The sequence below is a fragment of the Podarcis filfolensis genome (genome assembly GCF_964270895.1).
Source record: "Podarcis filfolensis genome assembly, chromosome: 1".
Lineage (NCBI taxonomy): Eukaryota > Metazoa > Chordata > Lepidosauria > Squamata > Lacertidae > Podarcis > Podarcis filfolensis.
Genome location: NC_139604.1, coordinates 59,581,336 through 59,600,324, shown reverse-complemented (window position 1 = coordinate 59,600,324; position 18,989 = coordinate 59,581,336). Strand labels below are relative to the sequence as shown.

Below are 18,989 nucleotides of genomic sequence, written 5' to 3'. Positions count from 1 at the left end.
TTACAAAATCAGTATAATACTTGAAATAACCATATGCCCAATACATAAACATTCTACCAGAAGATAGGACTACAATATGGCAGAAGATCCATACTGGTTGTTGAATGCTTAACATTCCTGATCTTTATGGCAAATATGCAGAATAACTGAGGAGTAGGTTTCATATTTTGCTTTTGTAGTTGAAGCCAAATCTTATTAATATTCTTCTTCTTTGGCGACCACTTTTTCTGAGTAAGATTCTCTTCCATGACCACGGTCTTAACAGTGAGTCCATAAGTGACTGTGGACGCCAATTCTGGATCCACACGTCCTTCCACAGTGAAGACATAGGTTTCTGGGTGGCAGTTGATCACAGTGAGGTTTTGCCAAGCATGCCTTCCTCTTAGCTCTTTTCTCCTTTTTGCCCTAAGTTCATGCTTCTTCAAAGTCCATGTTCTCCAATTGGAGTGCTTCTGTTAAGATATTTAGGATGGTTTGGAGGTTATCCTCTGAGTGTGTACACATTACATTGTCATTAATAGCAACACATGTACAAGTCTTGAAATAAATCCACTAAAAAGAGTTATTAATTTTTAAAAAAAAAAGTTTACCTGTGCATCCACAAACATTGAGACAGAACCAGAAGGAAAAACAGCTGAGTTAAAACAAGGAAACACAATAAAAAATCGAGATTGAGAAATACTGAACCAGAGAGGAGGAAGTATGTTCTTGCCAGTGTTAGAAACAGATATGAAAGCTAGGAGCTAAATGGCACCTTAATCCTAGGTTACGGGTGCAACAGTGGGATGTCTAGGTGTACTTTTTTTATAACAAGAATACAAAGCTGAAAATGAATGAGCTGCAGCTAAAATATGATCTTCATTTTTCACATAGTCTAGTCCTTCCCCTGCCCACCCCCTAATATTCTTAAGAGGGCCTGTTCTCCAGTCTTCCGAGAGTAGCTGGAGGCAGAAAAAGGTCCTCCTTTCCTTCCACTCCGCAGTTTTAATCTGAAATCTTAGGTGCAGTACTGCGCCCAGAGCTCAGAAACTGCTCGTGCTGATGAAATTGCGTGTCACAAAATACGCCTAGAACAATGGGAGTTTTGAACACTGGTTCTTGCCCAATACATAATTACAATAAATCTTTTTGCCTGGAGAGCACTCAAAAGGGAATGGAAGCCTTTATAGCTTCTAAAAGTTTATTTGGTTATATTGATTTTCTTTAAGAGGAACTCAGGCTGCTTTTTATTCTTTTAAGTGAAGTGGAGCATTGATAGGTTAAAGAGAGAGAGAAGCATGTGCATCAGCTGGCTTAGGTCCTCCTGTTTGGAGCTTGGCAGGAGGTGGCGGCAGTAGCAGCGGAGGCCTGCAAGATCTCATGGCAGCAGTAATGGGAGGTGGTGGCAGTAATGGCAACAGCTTGCAAGGCCTCACAGCAGTGACAAAGAGTGGCGGCAGTGGATTGCGAAACCTTGCGGCAGCGACTCAAAGTGGCAGCAGTAATGGCATAGGCCTGTGAGACCTCGCAGTAGCGACAGGATTTGGCAGCAGAAGCGGTGGTGGTCTGCTGGGACTCGCAGCAGTGACAGGAGATGACGGCAGTAGCGGAATTCTGCAAGGCCTTGCGGTGGCGATGGGAGGTGGTGGCAATAGTAATGGCAGCTTGTGAGGCCTCATGGCGACACAAACAGTGGGGCTTGCAAGGCCTTGCCATGGTGGCAAGAAGTGGCGGTGCCTGCAAGTCCTGGCAGTAGTGGGAGATGGTAGAAGCTGTGGCAGCCTGCCTCAGCGAGGCCTTGCAGGCCACCTCTGGTTCTGCCACCGTCTCCTGCCATCACCGCAAGGCCTCAGAGGCCGCCATTCCTGCTGCCACCACGACAAGGCCTTGCAGGCTGCCACCACTTCTACTGCCGCCAGCCACTGTTGTGGCAAGGCTTCACAGGCTGCTGATTATTGTGCCAGGCTGCTGCTGCTTCTGCCCCCCACCCCCCAGCTGTTGTTGATCCTACCACCACCAGGCTGCTGCCACTTCTGCTGCCTAGCAGGCCTGCTGGCAGCCCCAGATTATTTGTATGCATTGTGACTCATCACCATACTTTGGATTGTCTGGAATACCACCCTTTGGTAGCCAAGCCCAAGCCCAAAACCAAAAGTCCTGTTGGGATGCATTTTGGCTTACCTGCTGCTGAAAGTACCCATGAAGTGATTGATAATAACATCATTTATCAGTTTTAGACCCTTAGCTGGTGATATATCGTGATATTGAAAACCAGCCCAGCCCTGGTTTTAACTTCTGCCTTGGTGAACAGCTTATTGGGGGTGGGTAATATTTAAAAATCATTCAGTAGATAAAGTTGTTGAAGAAGATTTCATTTCTTAATCAAGACTTTGGTCCTGCGCTACCATAATCAGAAAGGTATTTGTCATAAGTGTTGTAGGAGAGTCTCTTGCTGAAATGCTATCATTGAGCACAGATGGTGATAATTCGTTGGGAGAGGAAATAAATGATGCTGAAATTTTGGATCATGAGGCGAGTCGTTGCTTAGCAAATGTGTTGTTCCCAATAAAACACTTTGTGAAGTACAACTGTACTGAAGGATGGCTAATATCAAACTCTGCTTTGCCATATGACTTTGATACCAAGTTTGGGTACTTAAAATCTGAATAGTCCAAACACTTTCCACAGTGCCTGAAATTGTAGAAGCCTGACACTCAGAATATCCCAGATGCACGATTCTCCTGCCATTCAATAAAGATGGAACTTAGAAAGTTATCTATAATCCAACATTTAATATCTTTCAGGGGTCATAGAGCTCTGCTAGGAAGGAGAAACAGGAAAAGAAACCTGGGGAATCACATTGAACCAACGTTTCCTTATAGCTTATGCTGAAAAGAGCACCAGCATCTTATTGAGGGGTGGTATTAAATTGTGACACTAAAATCTCTGATCCCAAATTTCCACACCTAATGGACAGTGTGTCACTATAATGCTCCCACTTCTTTACAGCAGAGGTTGGCAGTGTTATGTCTGCTCTTGGCCACATTGCTAATACTCTAACCATCACGATTGTCTGGAAGCACCTTGTTTTTCTAATCAGATTGTCATATTTTGCAAAAATGTTGAAGGCTGTAAACTTCAGGATTTGGAATGTAGGACAGCATCTCACCCAGTATGGGGATAGCTTTAGAGAAAACTGAAACATAGGTTTTTAAACTGGGGTTGGGGTTGAGGAAGTGCTGTGCTCTAGAGTTCCAAGTAGTATAGTGATGGTATGATAACTATATAGAGTCTGGTTGTGCAGAGGTTTTTTTGATCAGTAGAGAAGCAGGCAAGGAAGTGAAATGTCTTTACTCATGATGGCGTGCACATTAAATGTGCCCTGAGGCACACTTTGTCCTTTTGCCCGCCTGGAATGCTGTTGCATGTTAGCACATGCATACACACACACCTTTTTCATAAGGCGAGATTGTTTTAACATCTCTTCGTGGAAAGTAAATGATATGGGTTTTAATTATGTCATGATGTTACACTTTATTATCACGTGAGATGTTTAAGGATTATCAGTGCATGTCCTAAGGTTTATCTGCCAGTGTTTTGCAGTCCCTGCAGTCCTTACAGCTCCTCCTCTCCAAGGAGCATGGTTCTCTCTCCATCCCCATTCATTTTATCCTAATGCAACCCTATGAGGGTAGACATGTGAGATGTGTCTCTTACTGCATATGCCTGAAGGATGAAGCAGAGAAAAGGAGGACTCACAATGGACTAGCATCAGGAGCATAATAGAACTGGAATGTGCTGGTGGCTCAGTCTGTATGGCAAGTTCATGTTAACACTCAAGAAGTGTTGATTCTTGTATACAGTACACATAAGTTTTGGAACTGTTTGCTTTCTGCACAACTTCCTGCCCCTCCTCTCTGCCCTGAATGCCCATATCCATACCTCTCTAGTACAAGAAGTGTCTTTGCAAATCCGCTACTTAGTGTGCAGTTATGTTTTTCAGCAGAAGAAAACATGCAAAACAGGCAAGCATCCAGTATGCCTTCTTTTCTAAGAAGTGCTTAATATTGTTTTGCAGGAAACATTAAATTTAGATGGTTGCTCTAGGAAAAAGAGCATTTGAATGTTAAAGATATTTTTATAGGAGGGGCTGAGGTCCCTCTACCCCCCCAAAAAATATTTGAGCTCCCCCCCGTTGATGGGCATTGCCATTCAAATGGTATGCATACACCGCATCATGTAATCGATTATGCAGGGTTGGGCTTACCTCCCCCCCCAATATTTTAGACAGTTTGGTACCCCAAAGCAGAGACATCACCTTGCTGACAAAGGTCTGTATAGTTAAAGCTATGGTTTTCCCAGTAGTGATGTATGGAAGTGAGAACTGGACCATAAAGAAGAATTGATGCTTTTGAATTATGGTGCTGGAGGAGACTCTTGAGAGTCCTATGGACTGCAAGAAGATCAAACCTATCCATTCTGAAGGAAATCAGCCCTGAGTGCTCACTGGAAGGACAGATCCTGAAGCTGAGGCTCCAATACTTTGGCCACCTCATGAGAAGAGAAGACTCCCTGGAAAAGACCCTGATGTTGGGAAAGATGGAGGGCACAAGGAGAAGGGGACGACAGAGGACGAGATGGTTGGACAGTGTTCTCAAAGATACTAACATGAGTTTGACCAAACTGCGGGAGGCAGTGGAAGACAGGAGTGCCTGGTGTGCTCTGGTCCATGGGGTCACGAAGAGTCGGACATGACTAAACAACAACAACCCCTGTTATTTTTCTAACATGAGAAAAATCAGAGTTGCAAGCTGTCCCTTGTTCATTGGCTGATCTCAGTCTTGAAGATTTCTCACAATGCCCAGTTTGGGGGAGGGAGATGGAGCTCTGAGAATGGCTCACAGATGAGTGAGCTATTAAGATCACTTTCCACTCAAATAAAGTGTGCTGGCTCATAGACTTGCTGTAGCTCTTTCTGAGATCCTGGACGCTCTGCTGTGTACGGAAAGGACAGCTCAGGATGTAAACAAATGCAGTCAAGGAGTCTAGAGGCTGAATCTGAGATGGGGCCACAGTGGCTCCAGCCCTGCTGCACAGACGAAAACCTGCCTATGAATTTAAAGATTTAAAGTACAGCCCTTAAGTTCAGCATATCAGATTCTGCTTAATTTATTGCCTTGTTGCCAGATTAATTAACCCATGCCTCTGCTAATGCTTCATATAGGCAGACATTAGCTGGGTTGCAGTTTGGGAGCATCTTTAGCATATCCAGGTATTTCTCTTTCTGTGTGCTTACCCTGGAAGTTTGTGCTCCAGCTGGCAAGAAAAGAAAAAGTAGCTATGGCTAAGAGATGAACCCCTTATACCATGGGTCGGCAAACTAAGGCCCGTGGGCCAGATCAGGCCCAATTGCCTTCTAAATCCGGCCTGTGGATGGTCAGGTAATCGCTGCGTGGATCGCCAGCGCACGCTTTCTTTCTCTCCCCCTCTCTCCCCCTCACATGACAGTGCCGCCGCCTCCCCCCTCCTGGCTTCTCCCCGCCCTGCTTAGAGGAGGAAGGGGGCTGGGTTTTGTTGGCGCCAGCCCCTCTCTGGAGTCCTTTCGCATGCCACTCATTTTCCCTCTGCCACAGCCAGCCCCTGCCACTCGCAAGACACAGGAGCCGCGGTTGGCTGAGCATTCCTCTCAAGCGGCCGCCATTTAAAGCAGCCCCTCTCCGGAGCCCTTTTGCGTGCCACTCATCATCCCTCATTCATTTCCCCCCCTTCAAAATATGGTCTGGCCCCCCACAAGGTCTGAGAGACAGTGGACAAGCCCCCTGCTGAAAAAGTTTGAGGACCCCTGCCTTATACCAAGCTTTGCTGTTTTCGAAAAATCTCTCACTAACCCAGGGCACACATTTTTGTGAGACTGAACTTACACAGTCAATTTTCATAGGAAAACAAGGTGATAAATACATTTAATTCGTTGGTGGTTCCTTCCCCAATGAATGCACATTGTGTAGTAAAAGAAGTAGAACGCTTCCATTGATAGAATTGCATTTTCCTCATATTTGTATAAAGAAACATAATTTCTCCAGATGTGTGTTGGCTCTGCATTTATCAGACTAGGCAAATGAGGAAGTATTAAAGGATTTTTTTCCTTCATCGATATAGGCAGAACTGTAACTCTGTCAAATGAAACTATGTGAGGATGGGCTCCTTAGTTTAGTGGTTGCTCTTTTTAAGTTGCTCGTAGTCACATACTCCTGAGGTTTCCTACAAGTGCAGATCTTTCTGGGTGCAACTTGATACTTTCTACTGCTGCAGATAGGAGACGTCGTATCCCCAGTTTCTGGGGTGCTAGGTTGCTGGGGAGCCCATCAGAAGGATGGTGACAAAGCTAATGTATCCTGAATGCAAGAAGGATTGCATGTAAACATTTAGCTAACTGACAGATGAGACTGACCTAAAATGTCATGATTCAAGAAGTGTTCATGTAAGAATGGTGTGTGTGTGTTTCATGTCAGACAATGCCAGCAGTTCTGTTCCTTTGTAGTTTATATTATCTCTTGCTTTTGAGGGGGACTGTGTCATTTCCAAAGGATTCAGACTAGCTTAGCTTGTCAACAGAGTGAGTTGCCACCTAGATTTATATCTTATCCTGCACAGAAGGCATACATAGACAAACTCCTTAATGCTCCCCAAAGTCTCATTCTGTAGTTGAGAGATGTCAGGGCAAAGGATGGCTTTGCACCTGTGTGATTAGACCTGGCTGAAAGCGCATACTACCTTTCTTACTTTCCACTGAGAAAGAAAACCCTAGATTGATTCTTGCAAAATTTTATTTATGTATTTAAATATTTATGGACTGTGCTTTCATATAAAATATTGCAAGATACTAATAAAAAGTAATTGTCTACAGCAGTTTTTTATACCTTTCAGAATATATTTTTAATGACTAAAATATTTCTTCTTTTTTTAAAAAAATAAATAAATCACAATAACCTTTGAATAGCTTCCGCTTTGGAAGAACATATCTTACTCCCTTCCATGAAGAAGTTGCATGTTAAGTCAAAAAGGCTACATACAGAATGGAACTAAAACGTCTGAAAATGAGACTGCGTACACACCATACATTTGAAGTACATTATTCCCCCCCAAGAATCTTGGGAATTATAATTTACCCCCAGTGCTACAATTCTCAGCACCAAACAACAAGCTACAGTTCCAAGGATTATTTGGGGGAAATAATGTGCTTTAAAAATATGGTGCACACACAGTCTGAGTTTGCTTTGCAGAGAGAAAGGGTTAATTTGAATGTATGTTTCTCTTATCGAGCACTGGTCAGTTTTCAGCGGACAATATAGCATCGCTTCATGCTCTCTGACTATCAGGCTTGAATTCTGTTCACTAGTGCAAATCTAGAAGGTGGTGGTTTTGACCATCTCTGTTCCTGAAGTGAAGTCTGAAAGAGGCGGAATGAATGGAGAATGGCCCACCGGATTAGACAGAGTATCTGAAAATGGGCTTCCTAGCAGATATTAGAGCAAGAGTAGCCAATATGTCCTTAGACTACAGTTCCCATCATCCCTGACCGCTGATCCTGTTAGTTGAGGCTGATGTTGTGATCCAACAACATATGGAGGGCACCACATTGACTATTGCAGTGCCAGAGGGAGTACATTAATATTTGTGCATTAAAAGCCTTAGCAGCTCACTGATTATTAAAACATTTATTACCGTGCATGATGTGAAAGATTGTGGTGGAGCATATAGTGTTGAACTTGAAGGACTGCAGAGACCTAGGTTCAATTCTAAGCCATGAAGTTCACAGGGTGACTTTTAGCAAGTGAAGTTGCTATCTTGTGGACTAATCTGTCTTTCAGAGTTTTGAGGATAAAACAGAATAATGCCATGTTTGCAGCCCAGAGTTTCTTGAAGAAAGGGTAGGAACCAGGTCTGACTATTTAAATAATGTGATTTAAGGCACATCAAGTTTCAATATTTCAGTGGGAGAGTTGAACATATGTTTAACTCTTGTTGATATCAGTGGAATTTTAAAGCTGCTTAACTTTGGCTGCATTATGCCCTGGGTGTGTTTTTGAATTTTACTTTGTTACTTCTGCAATCTGCCATGGGATGATGGGTCACAGCAGTGGAGGATGTTTTGAGGCAATTTGGCACAGCTGGCTTACTACATAATAAATGTACCTTTTGTTTCTCATTTTCCACATAGTCTGTCTTGCTTTCTTCAAGGATGAGATGCAGTTGTGGAGACATCTTGTGGGTAGTTCAAGCGCTTGGAAAATATTTTGTACATCAAGGCTGCTATTGCTACCTGAAATCTGGTTGCATGAGGGTCATAGGTGCCAGTTTTCTGCACATGCACACAGTATGACTAATAATGAGGAATGACTCTTTATAATCACCCACTCCTTTTCAGAGTTTGTCTTTTAAAATAACACTTTTTTCTGTGCTTGAGCACATCTGTCAAAATGGACCAGACTGCATTGAAGATCACTCCTTGCAGAAAAGTTGGTCTGCCCCCATCCCCCGCCATGGTCTGAAATCAATTGGATAGTTGCTGGCTTGTTGGCAACAATCATGAACATTTATGGTGATTATCTCTAGCTAGGAGCCCAGCATAATGTGGAAGAACCCGGCCTCAGTTTCTCCCATGGAAAACTCTGAGGGGGAGGAGTCTCCTATCCTGCTAGGTGGGAGAAACAGATTCTGTTCCTCCTCTAAGAGGAGAATTCAAAGGAAGGGGAGGGTTCAGCCTCACTTTGCACCACACTTTGACAATACTTGGAAACTGTTCAATTTTTTTTCATCACTACAGTGGTACCTTGGTTTAAGAACAGCCCTGTTTACGAACTATTCAGTTTATGAACTCCACAAAACCAGAAGTAGTGTCCCGGTTTGCAAATTTTACCTCGGTTTAAGAATGGAAACCGAACGGTGGAAGGACACCGGCTGCGGGAGGCCTCATTAGGGAAAGTGTTCCTTGGTTTAAGAACGGACTTCAAGAACAGATTAAGTTTGAAAACCGAGGTATCACTGTACTTAGTATATCTAAAGTATGGTATGAAATGGAAAACTGACCTCTTCTTTTCCCACCTTCTTTGTGTTCTTTGGGCAGAAGTGGATCTCCGCCACTGGATATCAGACTTTTGTAACTGAAAATAAACTGTAAGAAGTACTGATTATATGTTAGAATATTATTAGAATAGTGTTGTTTCCCCAGTTATATGGCTATTGGATGTTCCATTGGTTATAGCTTCTGATTCTTGCTTCTAGCTCATATATTTCTCCCACCACACGGCCCCCCTCCCCCTTAGTTCCATAAACACATCCCCTGTGCCCCTCTATCCTACCTTATAAAAAGGCATTATTCAGAAAAGTGCTTTGCACGACCCACTAAGGAAAATAATAACACAATAACATTCAACAGTAGCAATTAATTGCACATGTAAGTCAAAATAGTATTTAAATTGTTTAGTTTAATTAATTCGACAAAAGTGATGAACTTGATCTAATGATACCAGCTTTCCAAAATCTGATAGTCATTCACACCTCCAGCAGCTTCTGTCGCCCCCATGCCTCTTAGTGCCCACCCGTAACCCCGCTGCTCCCCAGGAAGCTGTACCCCCCACTTTGGGAACCCCTGCTGTACTACATATTTTTCTTGCTGCTCCTTAACTCTTGAGTTGTAGCGCCAGTCCTGTGTGCCTGCCTGCTTGCAAGGCTCACTTGTGTTCCCTTTGTGACAAGGTGATGATCTGATTGGAGTAATTGGAGAGCAGTGGGCTTATCCTCAGCATGGGCATTGTGTTACCTCCATCGGAAAGGGAAGCTTAGCACTATAGGGATGCTGTAGGTTCCAAGGAGACAGAAACAAACTGCTTTCCGTGCATATGTGGGGCCTTTTGTGCAAGATGGCTGTGTGTACAGCATGGATGAACATCAAAAGAGAATTCAGGATCCTAAAACCTTCCTCTGTGTGCCACTAATTAGGCCATTAATGTGACCGTTTTCCTCTGCACAAAGGAGACTGTTATGGGACTATAGGCACCGCTGTGCCAGTTGCCTCTAATGCTGATCGGTACTTAATCTGCGTGAATGAAATTAATTGCTGAATCACAGCAGAGTTAAAACCAAAGTTTGAAGTGGGTTTCAGGTTGAAACAAAACCTGGTTGCCCCTGATGTAACATTCCGTCTGCGTAACCACTTGATTGTGGTTAAAATAATCCGTGGAATTGGCATGGGGGAATTGAGCCAGGAGCACACGGCACTCTTCCAATCTCCTAACCATGAGAACGAGTGATGTTTTGTTTTTGTTTTTTTAATGATTTTTTATTAAAGGTTTTTATAACAACAACAAAACATATAACAAATACATAAACAGACAAAAACAAAAACAAAACAAAAAAAACATGTACCATTTCGAATCTTAATTTCTTATACCTTTCTTCCCCGACTTCCTCATGCCTCCCTTTTCTGTATTCCAAATTCTTATCAATTGCTCAGCAAATCTTCCCTTATTTTAATTTAAATTTAATCTAGTCTTCCTTATTCTCCTTGTCTTAACCCTTACTAATAGTAACCATTTACTTTCCAATCCAACATCATTCTAACTTTCGTTAATTTTGTAATATTTCTTTAAATAGTCCTTGAACTTTTTCCATTCTTCTTGCGCTGCTTCTATTCCCTGGTTTCGGATTCTGCTCGTCATTTCTGCCAGGCCCATGTAGTCTTTCACCTTCATCTGCCATTCTTCCAGTGTGGGTAGTTCTTGTGTCTTCCAGTACTTCGCAATAAGTATTCTAGCTGCTGTTGTAGCGTACAAAAAGAAAGTTATGTCCGTCTTTAACACCCCCTGTCCGACAATACCCAAGAGAAAGGCCTCTGGTTTCTTAGGGAAAGTATATTTAAATACCTTTTTAAGTTCATTATAGATCATTTCCCAGAATGCCTTAATCTTCGGGCACGTCCACCAAAGGTGAAAGAATGTACCTTCCTTTTCTTTACATTTCCAACATTTATTATCAGGCAAATGATAAATCTTTGCAAGCTTGACTGGGGTTATGTACCACCTATATATCATTTTCATAATGTTTTCTCTTAGAGCATTACATGCCGTAAATTTCATCCCGGTGGTCCACAACTTTTCCCAATCAGCAAACAAAATATTATGACCAATGTCCTGAGCCCATTTAATCATAGCTGATTTAACCGTTTCATCTTGTGTATTCCATTTCAGCAGCAAGTTGTACATTTTTGACAAATTCTTAGTACTGGGTTCTAACAATTCTGTCTCCAATTTTGATTTTTCCACCTGGAAGCCAATTTTACTGTCCAATTTAAACGCTTCATTTATTTGATGATAGTGCAGCCAATCTCTCACCTTCCCTTTTAATTTCTCAAAACTCTGCAATCTCAATTTGTCCCCTTCCTGAGAACGAGTGATGTTACACCTGCACAGGAGACAGGTTCCCACATATTGAAATCAGAAGTTGTCACATCCTGGAAATAATAGAGAATTAGTGACTTGCAAAATGTTGCCATGTGGGGCTTTGGCGAAGGTTGTTTAGGAGGGTATTTTTGTGTGTAGGAAGGGCTCACAACCTTTTTATCTTTCAAAACATGCAAAGAGTAGTCGGCTCATGTTCTTCTCCCCAACCCAAAACTAATTACACCATCCAGTGTTAAGATACTTACGAACAACAGGCTACACTTTATTAAAAATGTGTTGTAATAGGGATGGGGGAGAACCTTGCATATGTGTATATCCTCTTATATTGGTGGGTGTGCATATGTCTGAAATAAAAACACCACTTGGAAGTTCTAATACAGGTCATTATTTTTAATTTTACAGCTGTGCATGATTTCACGTGATTTTTTCTCCCCCCACCCCCAAAAAAGAGGAAATGGCATGAGGCAGTTTGGAGCAGTGAGAGGGGGCATTACCATGCTGTGGTGGAAAGATGAGGCCAATATGAATTTGTAAAAATATTGATGCCAGGGCTTAAGCCTACCTGAACCATGCTTATCCGTTTCAAAATCAACATCGGTGCATGAGAAGCTGCGGCTTACAAGTCCTTAGGAATTGTGTGCTGCATACTGGGATGAAACTGTTCTGCAGTGTTATTTCACATATCTAAATCCCCCCCTTCCCATTCAGGGAAGCCTATCTTGCCTCCTCTCTCTATTGGACTTCCAATATGCCAAAGGCTTTTCTATTCTGCAGGCCAGACGTATCCTATCCTGAGGTATGGTGTTATGGCTGTATTGCTCTTAGTTTTTCAGCTGGCTGCCTGTTTTTACCATTTCTTTGAAATTGCATGTATTTGTGTTTTAATCGTTAACTACTTTGGTTTCTTTTGACAAGTGGTGTATACATATATCGTAAGCTGAAATAAAACATTGCCACCACGTGTTAGAAGATAGCTGTTCAGAGGTGGTGTGGTAGCTGAGGGTGTGAAATCCACAAATCAGCTCTTTCAAGAGGCTGCCTTGGCCTGCCTGTTGCAGTCAGCACTTGCCCTGTGGGGATGGATACAAGCCTGCCTTACGGAGCTGCTGTAAGGATTATGGAGCTAGTGTTTATGAAGCTTTTGGAAAATTTAAAGTGCAATATAAACGTTAAGTATCATAACAGGAGTCAGCTCAGATACCGAGGTGAAGCCCTACTCAAGTGTTAAGCCCCTGGATGAGAGCAGGCACATGTTTACTTTTAAACAATTTTCTGTCCCTTCGGCAAAAAGATTTTGTTAGCAACTGTCAGGAAGTGTGATCCTCTACTCTGTTTAAGATTTGATGGCTCCCTCCACGCTGATTTGCCTTCTCAGTCCATTATATCTGTGCACAGCAGTAGGAGGCAAAGCAGTTGAAGAAGCCTGACCTTGTCCTATAACAATGAACCTGTGTGCAGAGGTAGCATTCCAGAGAAAAGGACCCTGAATAAGTAACAAACTTGTGTTTTGTAGGTAGCAACTTTTGCAGTGGAAACATTCCCTTAGGCCTTGGAAGTTTTCCTGAAGCTGAGAAGGCAAGGGAACCTCTTCTGTTATATCTACCTATCTAAAAGACTTGGTGGAAAATTAAGCTAAGATCAACAACAACAATCAAAGTACATAATGTGGGATCTTGATGCCTGTGCTTCTAGGCCAGGGGCCACCTGCACTGGTCATATATTTTTGCTGAGCTTGAACAAAGATGAAAACAGGACCAGCTCCTCCCTGTGAGCAGTTCCAACCAGTGAGAGGAAATGGAAGCAGCCGTGCAACAGGCACACACAGTTTCAGATCATTAGCATTTGACCCTTTTTGTTGGCTTCTGGCAGGCAGAAGCTAGAGATGATGATGGGCTGCTTTTCTTTTTTCAATACTCAGGGTTTTAGGGGTTCCCCCCTCCATCTGCTTCGACATGACTGTTCTTTTTTCCATAGAAGTATTGTGAAGTAGCTAAAGCTTGGGGGTGGAATCCTGCTGATAATGGCAGAGCAAATTTGAAAAACACTTTCTGCTTCTCCCTCCCCCAGATACACAGCAGAGGTTGCGAATAGCCATGCCTAGTGCATTTTTGTTTGACTGTCAGCTTCTTCCAGCTGGCATGGGGGGCTCCTCATTACAATGTCTCTCATTCTGAAATTGGGGAGTATCCTGTGGAGAATTAATTAGTTCCGTGTTGCCCGCTCTTCTGTGAGAATTGAGCTCAGGAGAGTAGGCAGAAGGAGCAGGGATGTGGCCCCACTGAAGCCTTGCGTCAGGGATGTGGAGGTTAGGAAGAAGACGAGCATAGGAAACTGCCGTATGCTGAGTGAGACCTTTGGTCCATCTAACTCAGTGTTGTTTACACTGACCAGCAACGGCTCCAGAATTTCTGACTAGGATCTCCCTCATCCTTGCCTGAAGTTGCCAAGAATTAAGACTAGGACCTTCCATATACACAGAAGATGCTGTGCCACTGAAGTGTGGCCCTTTCCCAAATGGACCATAAACAGATGCTGTTGAACTACAGCTCCTGTCAACCTCAGCCAGCATGGCTAGTGGCCAGGGGTGATGGGAGTTGTGGCCTTCTAGGTATTGCTGCAGCTTGTAAGTTTCCCATCTCTGCTTTAAGCTAACCAGAGAAGCACTGTTGCATCCCCATGACATTTGGAGTTTCTGGTAGGAAATACGAGGGGCTTTTCTCTTTGGAACCCCGGAGAATTTTCATTGAGAATGTTCTGGAAGAGGGGTGCCACCTAATGTGAGCAAGCCCCCTGCTTTATTTATTTAAGACTGGACCTCTTAATTGTTTCTGCTTCTCTGTTGCGTCTGTAGTTTTAGTAAGTTAAATTGATATTTGTACTGTTCCTACATTTTTGTTATCAAGTTACATAAGCCGCCCTGAGGGCACTCTGGGGCCATATGGCGGGGGTATCAGTATAATAAATGATAAAGGAGAAATGGGATAAAAGGCACTTTGCTGCTGTTTTTCAGTTCTGCTACTGAGTGCCTGTGTCTGATCTTAATGCCATTAATGGAAACTTGCCATCAAAAGGCATAATGCAGAGTATCAAGAGAAAAATTAAATTGTTTTTTTCTGCCCATGGAAAATGTATGCAATTCCCGTAGCGTTAAAGTAATAGTAATAGTAATAGTAATTTATTATTTGTACCCCGCCCAACAAAGATTAAAAATGCATTAAAATGTCACACATTAAAAACTTCCCTGAACAGGGCTGCCTTCAGATGTCTTCTAAATGTCAGGTAGTTGTTTATCTCTTTGACATCTGATGGGAGGGCGTTCCACAGGGCGGGCGCCACTACCGAGAAGGCCCTCTGCCTGGTTCCTTGTAGCTTAGCTTCTCGCAGTGAAGGAACCGCCAGAAGGCCCTCGGCGCTCGACCTCAGTATCCGGGCAGAACGATGGGGGTGGAAACGGTCCCTCAGGTATACTGGGCAGAGGCCGTTTAGGGCTTTAAAGGTCAACACCAACACTTTGAATTGTGTTCGGAAACGTACTGCAAATTTAAAGACAATTCCTCTCAAAAATATGACATGAAAAAGTGCTGGAGAAAATGGAAGCTGTTACGAATAAGGACCAGTTCACAGAACATATCTTATCTACATACGAGCAGTCAGAATCATCTCCAGCCACATGCTTGCAATGGACAAGCATATTGTGTGATCATACAGCTGGCACCAGGTCCCTTAATTATGGCAGCACTTATTTCAGTCACTGTGGTTGTAGGAATTGCTGCTAATTCTCTCCATGATTTACCCCCTTTTTACATTGCATTACATTTGCATGAATGGTGGGGGAGGGTCGTTGCTGTTATTGATGTTAATTTTTAGTATCTTTATTTTAGATCTTATGATTTATGTGGAAATAGTTCACCTTGGTTGTATATTTTTTGATATTTTGTTTATTGATTTTGACCACTTTTGTTATGCTGTAATTATGTATTTTTTCCTGTTGTTAGCCTCCTTGAGTGTGGTTTGGCCTATGGAAAGGCAGCATACAAATAAAATTATGTCTGTATGCATACAAGAAGTGATCAGGACTTGTAGCAGCAGCATCAAAAAAGTATTTTATGAATCTCCTTCCTTGTTAGTCTCTAGACCATTTAAATAAAAAATAGCTTTAAAAACAATGCAAAAACTGATAACTGAAGATAGGTGTGTGTGTTCTGTATTGTTTTTAAACCTAAGGCAGCCATGTTGAAAGCCCTGCTCCAAGTAACTATAGAGCAGGCTTCTAAAAAATTAGAATCTTCAGAGAGAAACTCTCCTGCAGTGACCTTCTGAGAATACAAGGGGTAAGATGGTCTCTCAAATAACTGGGTAATATGTAAATAATGTGAATTGGCCCCCAAAATGTCTATGAAATTGCCCAGCAATGACAGTTAATTTTCAACATTGATAATCATTCTTCATTGTTGAGAGAGAGAATTTCATCATAACGCACGAAAGAGCAAAGCAGGCATTCTGTGCTGCTAGTAGTAGCCCATTTTTTCGTGTGCGAAGTGTTTATCTAATTTTGTCTTTTTTTGCATTGGCCATGTGAAGGGCTAAGTTAGTCAAGACAGAGAGGGGTGGGGTTTGAAGCCTGTCCAAACTACACTCTTCATCATCTGCACTGTTCTGACAATGTATTTTAAAGCAAACTACTAAGCATTGATTTAACTGGGCCTGAATAATGAATATCCATTTCTTGCTTCGTGCCCGTGCTTCACTTTGCCTGCTCATTGTTTACATAATTCCTTAAAAGGGCTCTAATAAGAGGGCTTTAATCCCCTTCAGGGCTTCTGGGTGGATGTTGAGGGCTGTCCGCATTCCTGTAATGGCAGCAATCTGCAACTAGCTGGGTCTTGTATCAGCAGAAGAATAGACCGTTGACCTTGACTACCAGGTGCCTTTGCTGTAGCTGCTTTTGCTTTGCTCCAGAGGCTCTTGCGTCGTCATGCTGTGATGCTGTTAACTGTGCCATGGTGTCAAGTAGCATTAATGGCAAATAGTTGTGTTAAGGGTGGGGCTGAGGAGTTCATCCACTATTCATGTGGTTTATATCCAATTCTCTTCTCTTTCAGGCCACTGTGTTTTGAGGGAACCCTGAACCGGGGTTGACCAGAAGATGACCGAGTACAAGCTGGTGGTAGTTGGGGCAGGAGGCGTAGGGAAAAGTGCTTTGACCATTCAGCTTATCCAGAACCATTTTGTTGATGAGTATGATCCCACGATAGAGGTAAGCAACCTGCTCATGCTCAAAACTAACCCATAGACATTTATTTTTAATCTCCCTCCCCCTTTAGCCTTGGTTGTCTTTGCATCCATCATGGGCTCCTACGAAAGCGGTCAAATACAAAGCTTAACCCAACTTCAGAAGCAATTTATAGAAGAAAAGCAAAAGCTCTCTTTCCTTGCACAGTGGCAGGCCCTCAATGGAATAATAAGCACAGTAGGAGAGATGCTGTGGAGGAGACACAAAGTCAATTTGAAATCAATCCTACTTGAAAGAGAATGGCTGGTAAAAAAATATTTACAAGCCACCATGAGCTCCACCACTTTTTGAGCTTGTAGCGACTTTAATTATTGCCATGCTTTCTCCTTGTGGATAAGGCACTAGCCAGAGAGTTTGCAAACCTGAGTCACCTCTGGTGCAAGTTTTGTATGTTAATCTACACATTCAATAAATTCACAAGACAGTCATTCTGAAACGGTACAACTCCAGGTTGCCAGTGGGAGATTGCAAGAGTTTTTTTATGGCCTTCATGGGAAAAATCTCTGCATGTGAGAAATCAGGGAGAGGTGTGTGTGTGTGTGTGTGTGTGTGTGTGTGTGTGTGTGTGTGTGTTTTTGCAGTGGTGGGTATTGTGATTGTCCCTTTCACCTGCAGCCGTTGCTCTTGGCATGCTGTTCATCAAACACATATGGTTGGTTGACTGACCAAACCCAAAGAGTGCTCATCCTGGAAAAAAGTGACAAGTGGGGTTCTGCCTCAGGGTTCTATCCTGGGCCTGGTGTTGTTCAATGTCTTTATAAACGACTGGGATGAAGTTATAATTGAGGGGATGCTCAATCAGATTTGCAGATGATGCCAAACTGGGAGGGGTAGCCAATGCCACAAAAGACAGAATTGGGATTCAAGATGACCTGAACAGATTAGAGAAGCTATACCGATGGCTTCAAGTTGTAAGAAAGGAGATTCCAACTAAACATCAGGAAGAACTTTCCGATGGCAAGAGCTATTCGACAGTGGAACAGCATCCCACGAGAGATGGTGGGCTCTCCTTCCTTGGAGGTTTTTAAGCAGAGGTTGGATGGCCACCTGTCATGGATGCCTTAGTTGAGATTCTTGCATTGCAGGCGGTTGGACTCAGAGTCCCTTCCAATTCTACGGTTCTATGAGATACATACCCACACCTACTTAGGTGGAATATAAATAGCTTAAATAAATACATTTTAATATACACACCCACTCACACCTCCAAACTCTACACACACACACACACACGTACATGTGTATGCCACATACATGTGTGCACACCTGCATATAACCTTTGGGCTTCCTTCAGCAATCTCATGTGGCGTCTGTCCCTGATTTTCCTTGCAAAGAGAGAAGTTGAAAGATTGCTTTTGCATCACCCTGCTACAGAATGTTTCCCTCCATAGCCTTGAGGGGCTAAAGTGTTATATAACCCAGAAGCTCTTTTTCTCCCCCCCCCCCCCATAGGTTGTCTGGGGAAGAACCATTGGGGGTACAATAAAATGGGAACAAAGAGACCTGGTAGTTGGAGTTCTTATAAATAAATTCTGCTAATGCAAAATTAAGTGAGAATTGGTGACTTGTTTGAGGCCTCTTGCATTCATTCACATTTGCTAAGGTCATTCCACCAGCATTTAAGGATTCCAAAGGTGCTTAACCAGGCATAAGCAGACTCCAGCCCTCCAGATGTTTGGGACTACAACTCCCATCATCCCTAGCTAACAGGACCAGTGGTCAGGGTTGATGATGGGAATTGTAGTCCCAAACAACTGGAGGGCCAGAGTTTGCATATGCCTGTGCTTAACTTTCAAAGCTAAGCAGATGAGAACAAATAGAGTGAGTTTTCTGTTGTATCGACTTGGAGTTAGTAATAAGCCCAGACAACTTCCTTCCCATATACGCAATTAGATTTATTTTGTCAATTAAGTTTTTCATTCAGCCTCTTCACTTCCCAGACCTTAAATATGGTCCTCAAAACCTGAGACCACATCAGCATTTTTAAGGTTCTAATTGTTCATTTAATGAGGTGTTGATATCAGTAGTGTAAAGCAGCACATCTCCCACATTTTCAGAATTTGTACTTATAGAACTGATTTATATAGACCATCTCAGAGATGATCTCATCAGCAGACTTTCTGTTCTTTACAACCTTTGGCCCTTTTGTTGTTGGGGTGGGGGGATGTATTTTTTTCTTCAGATTTCTGAACTTGGAACTTTCTTCAGCTGTCGGAGCATTATTAAAGTTTGCTTTTTGACTAAGAGAAGCATTAAAA

The 18,989-nt window shown here is 42.7% G+C and overlaps 1 protein-coding gene across 3 annotated transcripts in view; it reads left to right on the top strand.

Moving 5' to 3' along the window:
• HRAS (HRas proto-oncogene, GTPase) overlaps window positions 1-18,989 on the top strand; it is a 69,504-nt gene that overhangs the window by 36,743 nt on the left and 13,772 nt on the right. For all 3 annotated transcript variants that reach the window (XM_083602438.1, XM_083602436.1, XM_083602437.1), the window contains exon 2: window positions 16,541-16,695. In XM_083602438.1, the coding sequence (XP_083458564.1) occupies window positions 16,585-16,695 (111 nt within the window). In that variant the 5' untranslated portion in view covers window positions 16,541-16,584. The remainder of the gene's footprint in view (window positions 1-16,540; window positions 16,696-18,989) is intronic.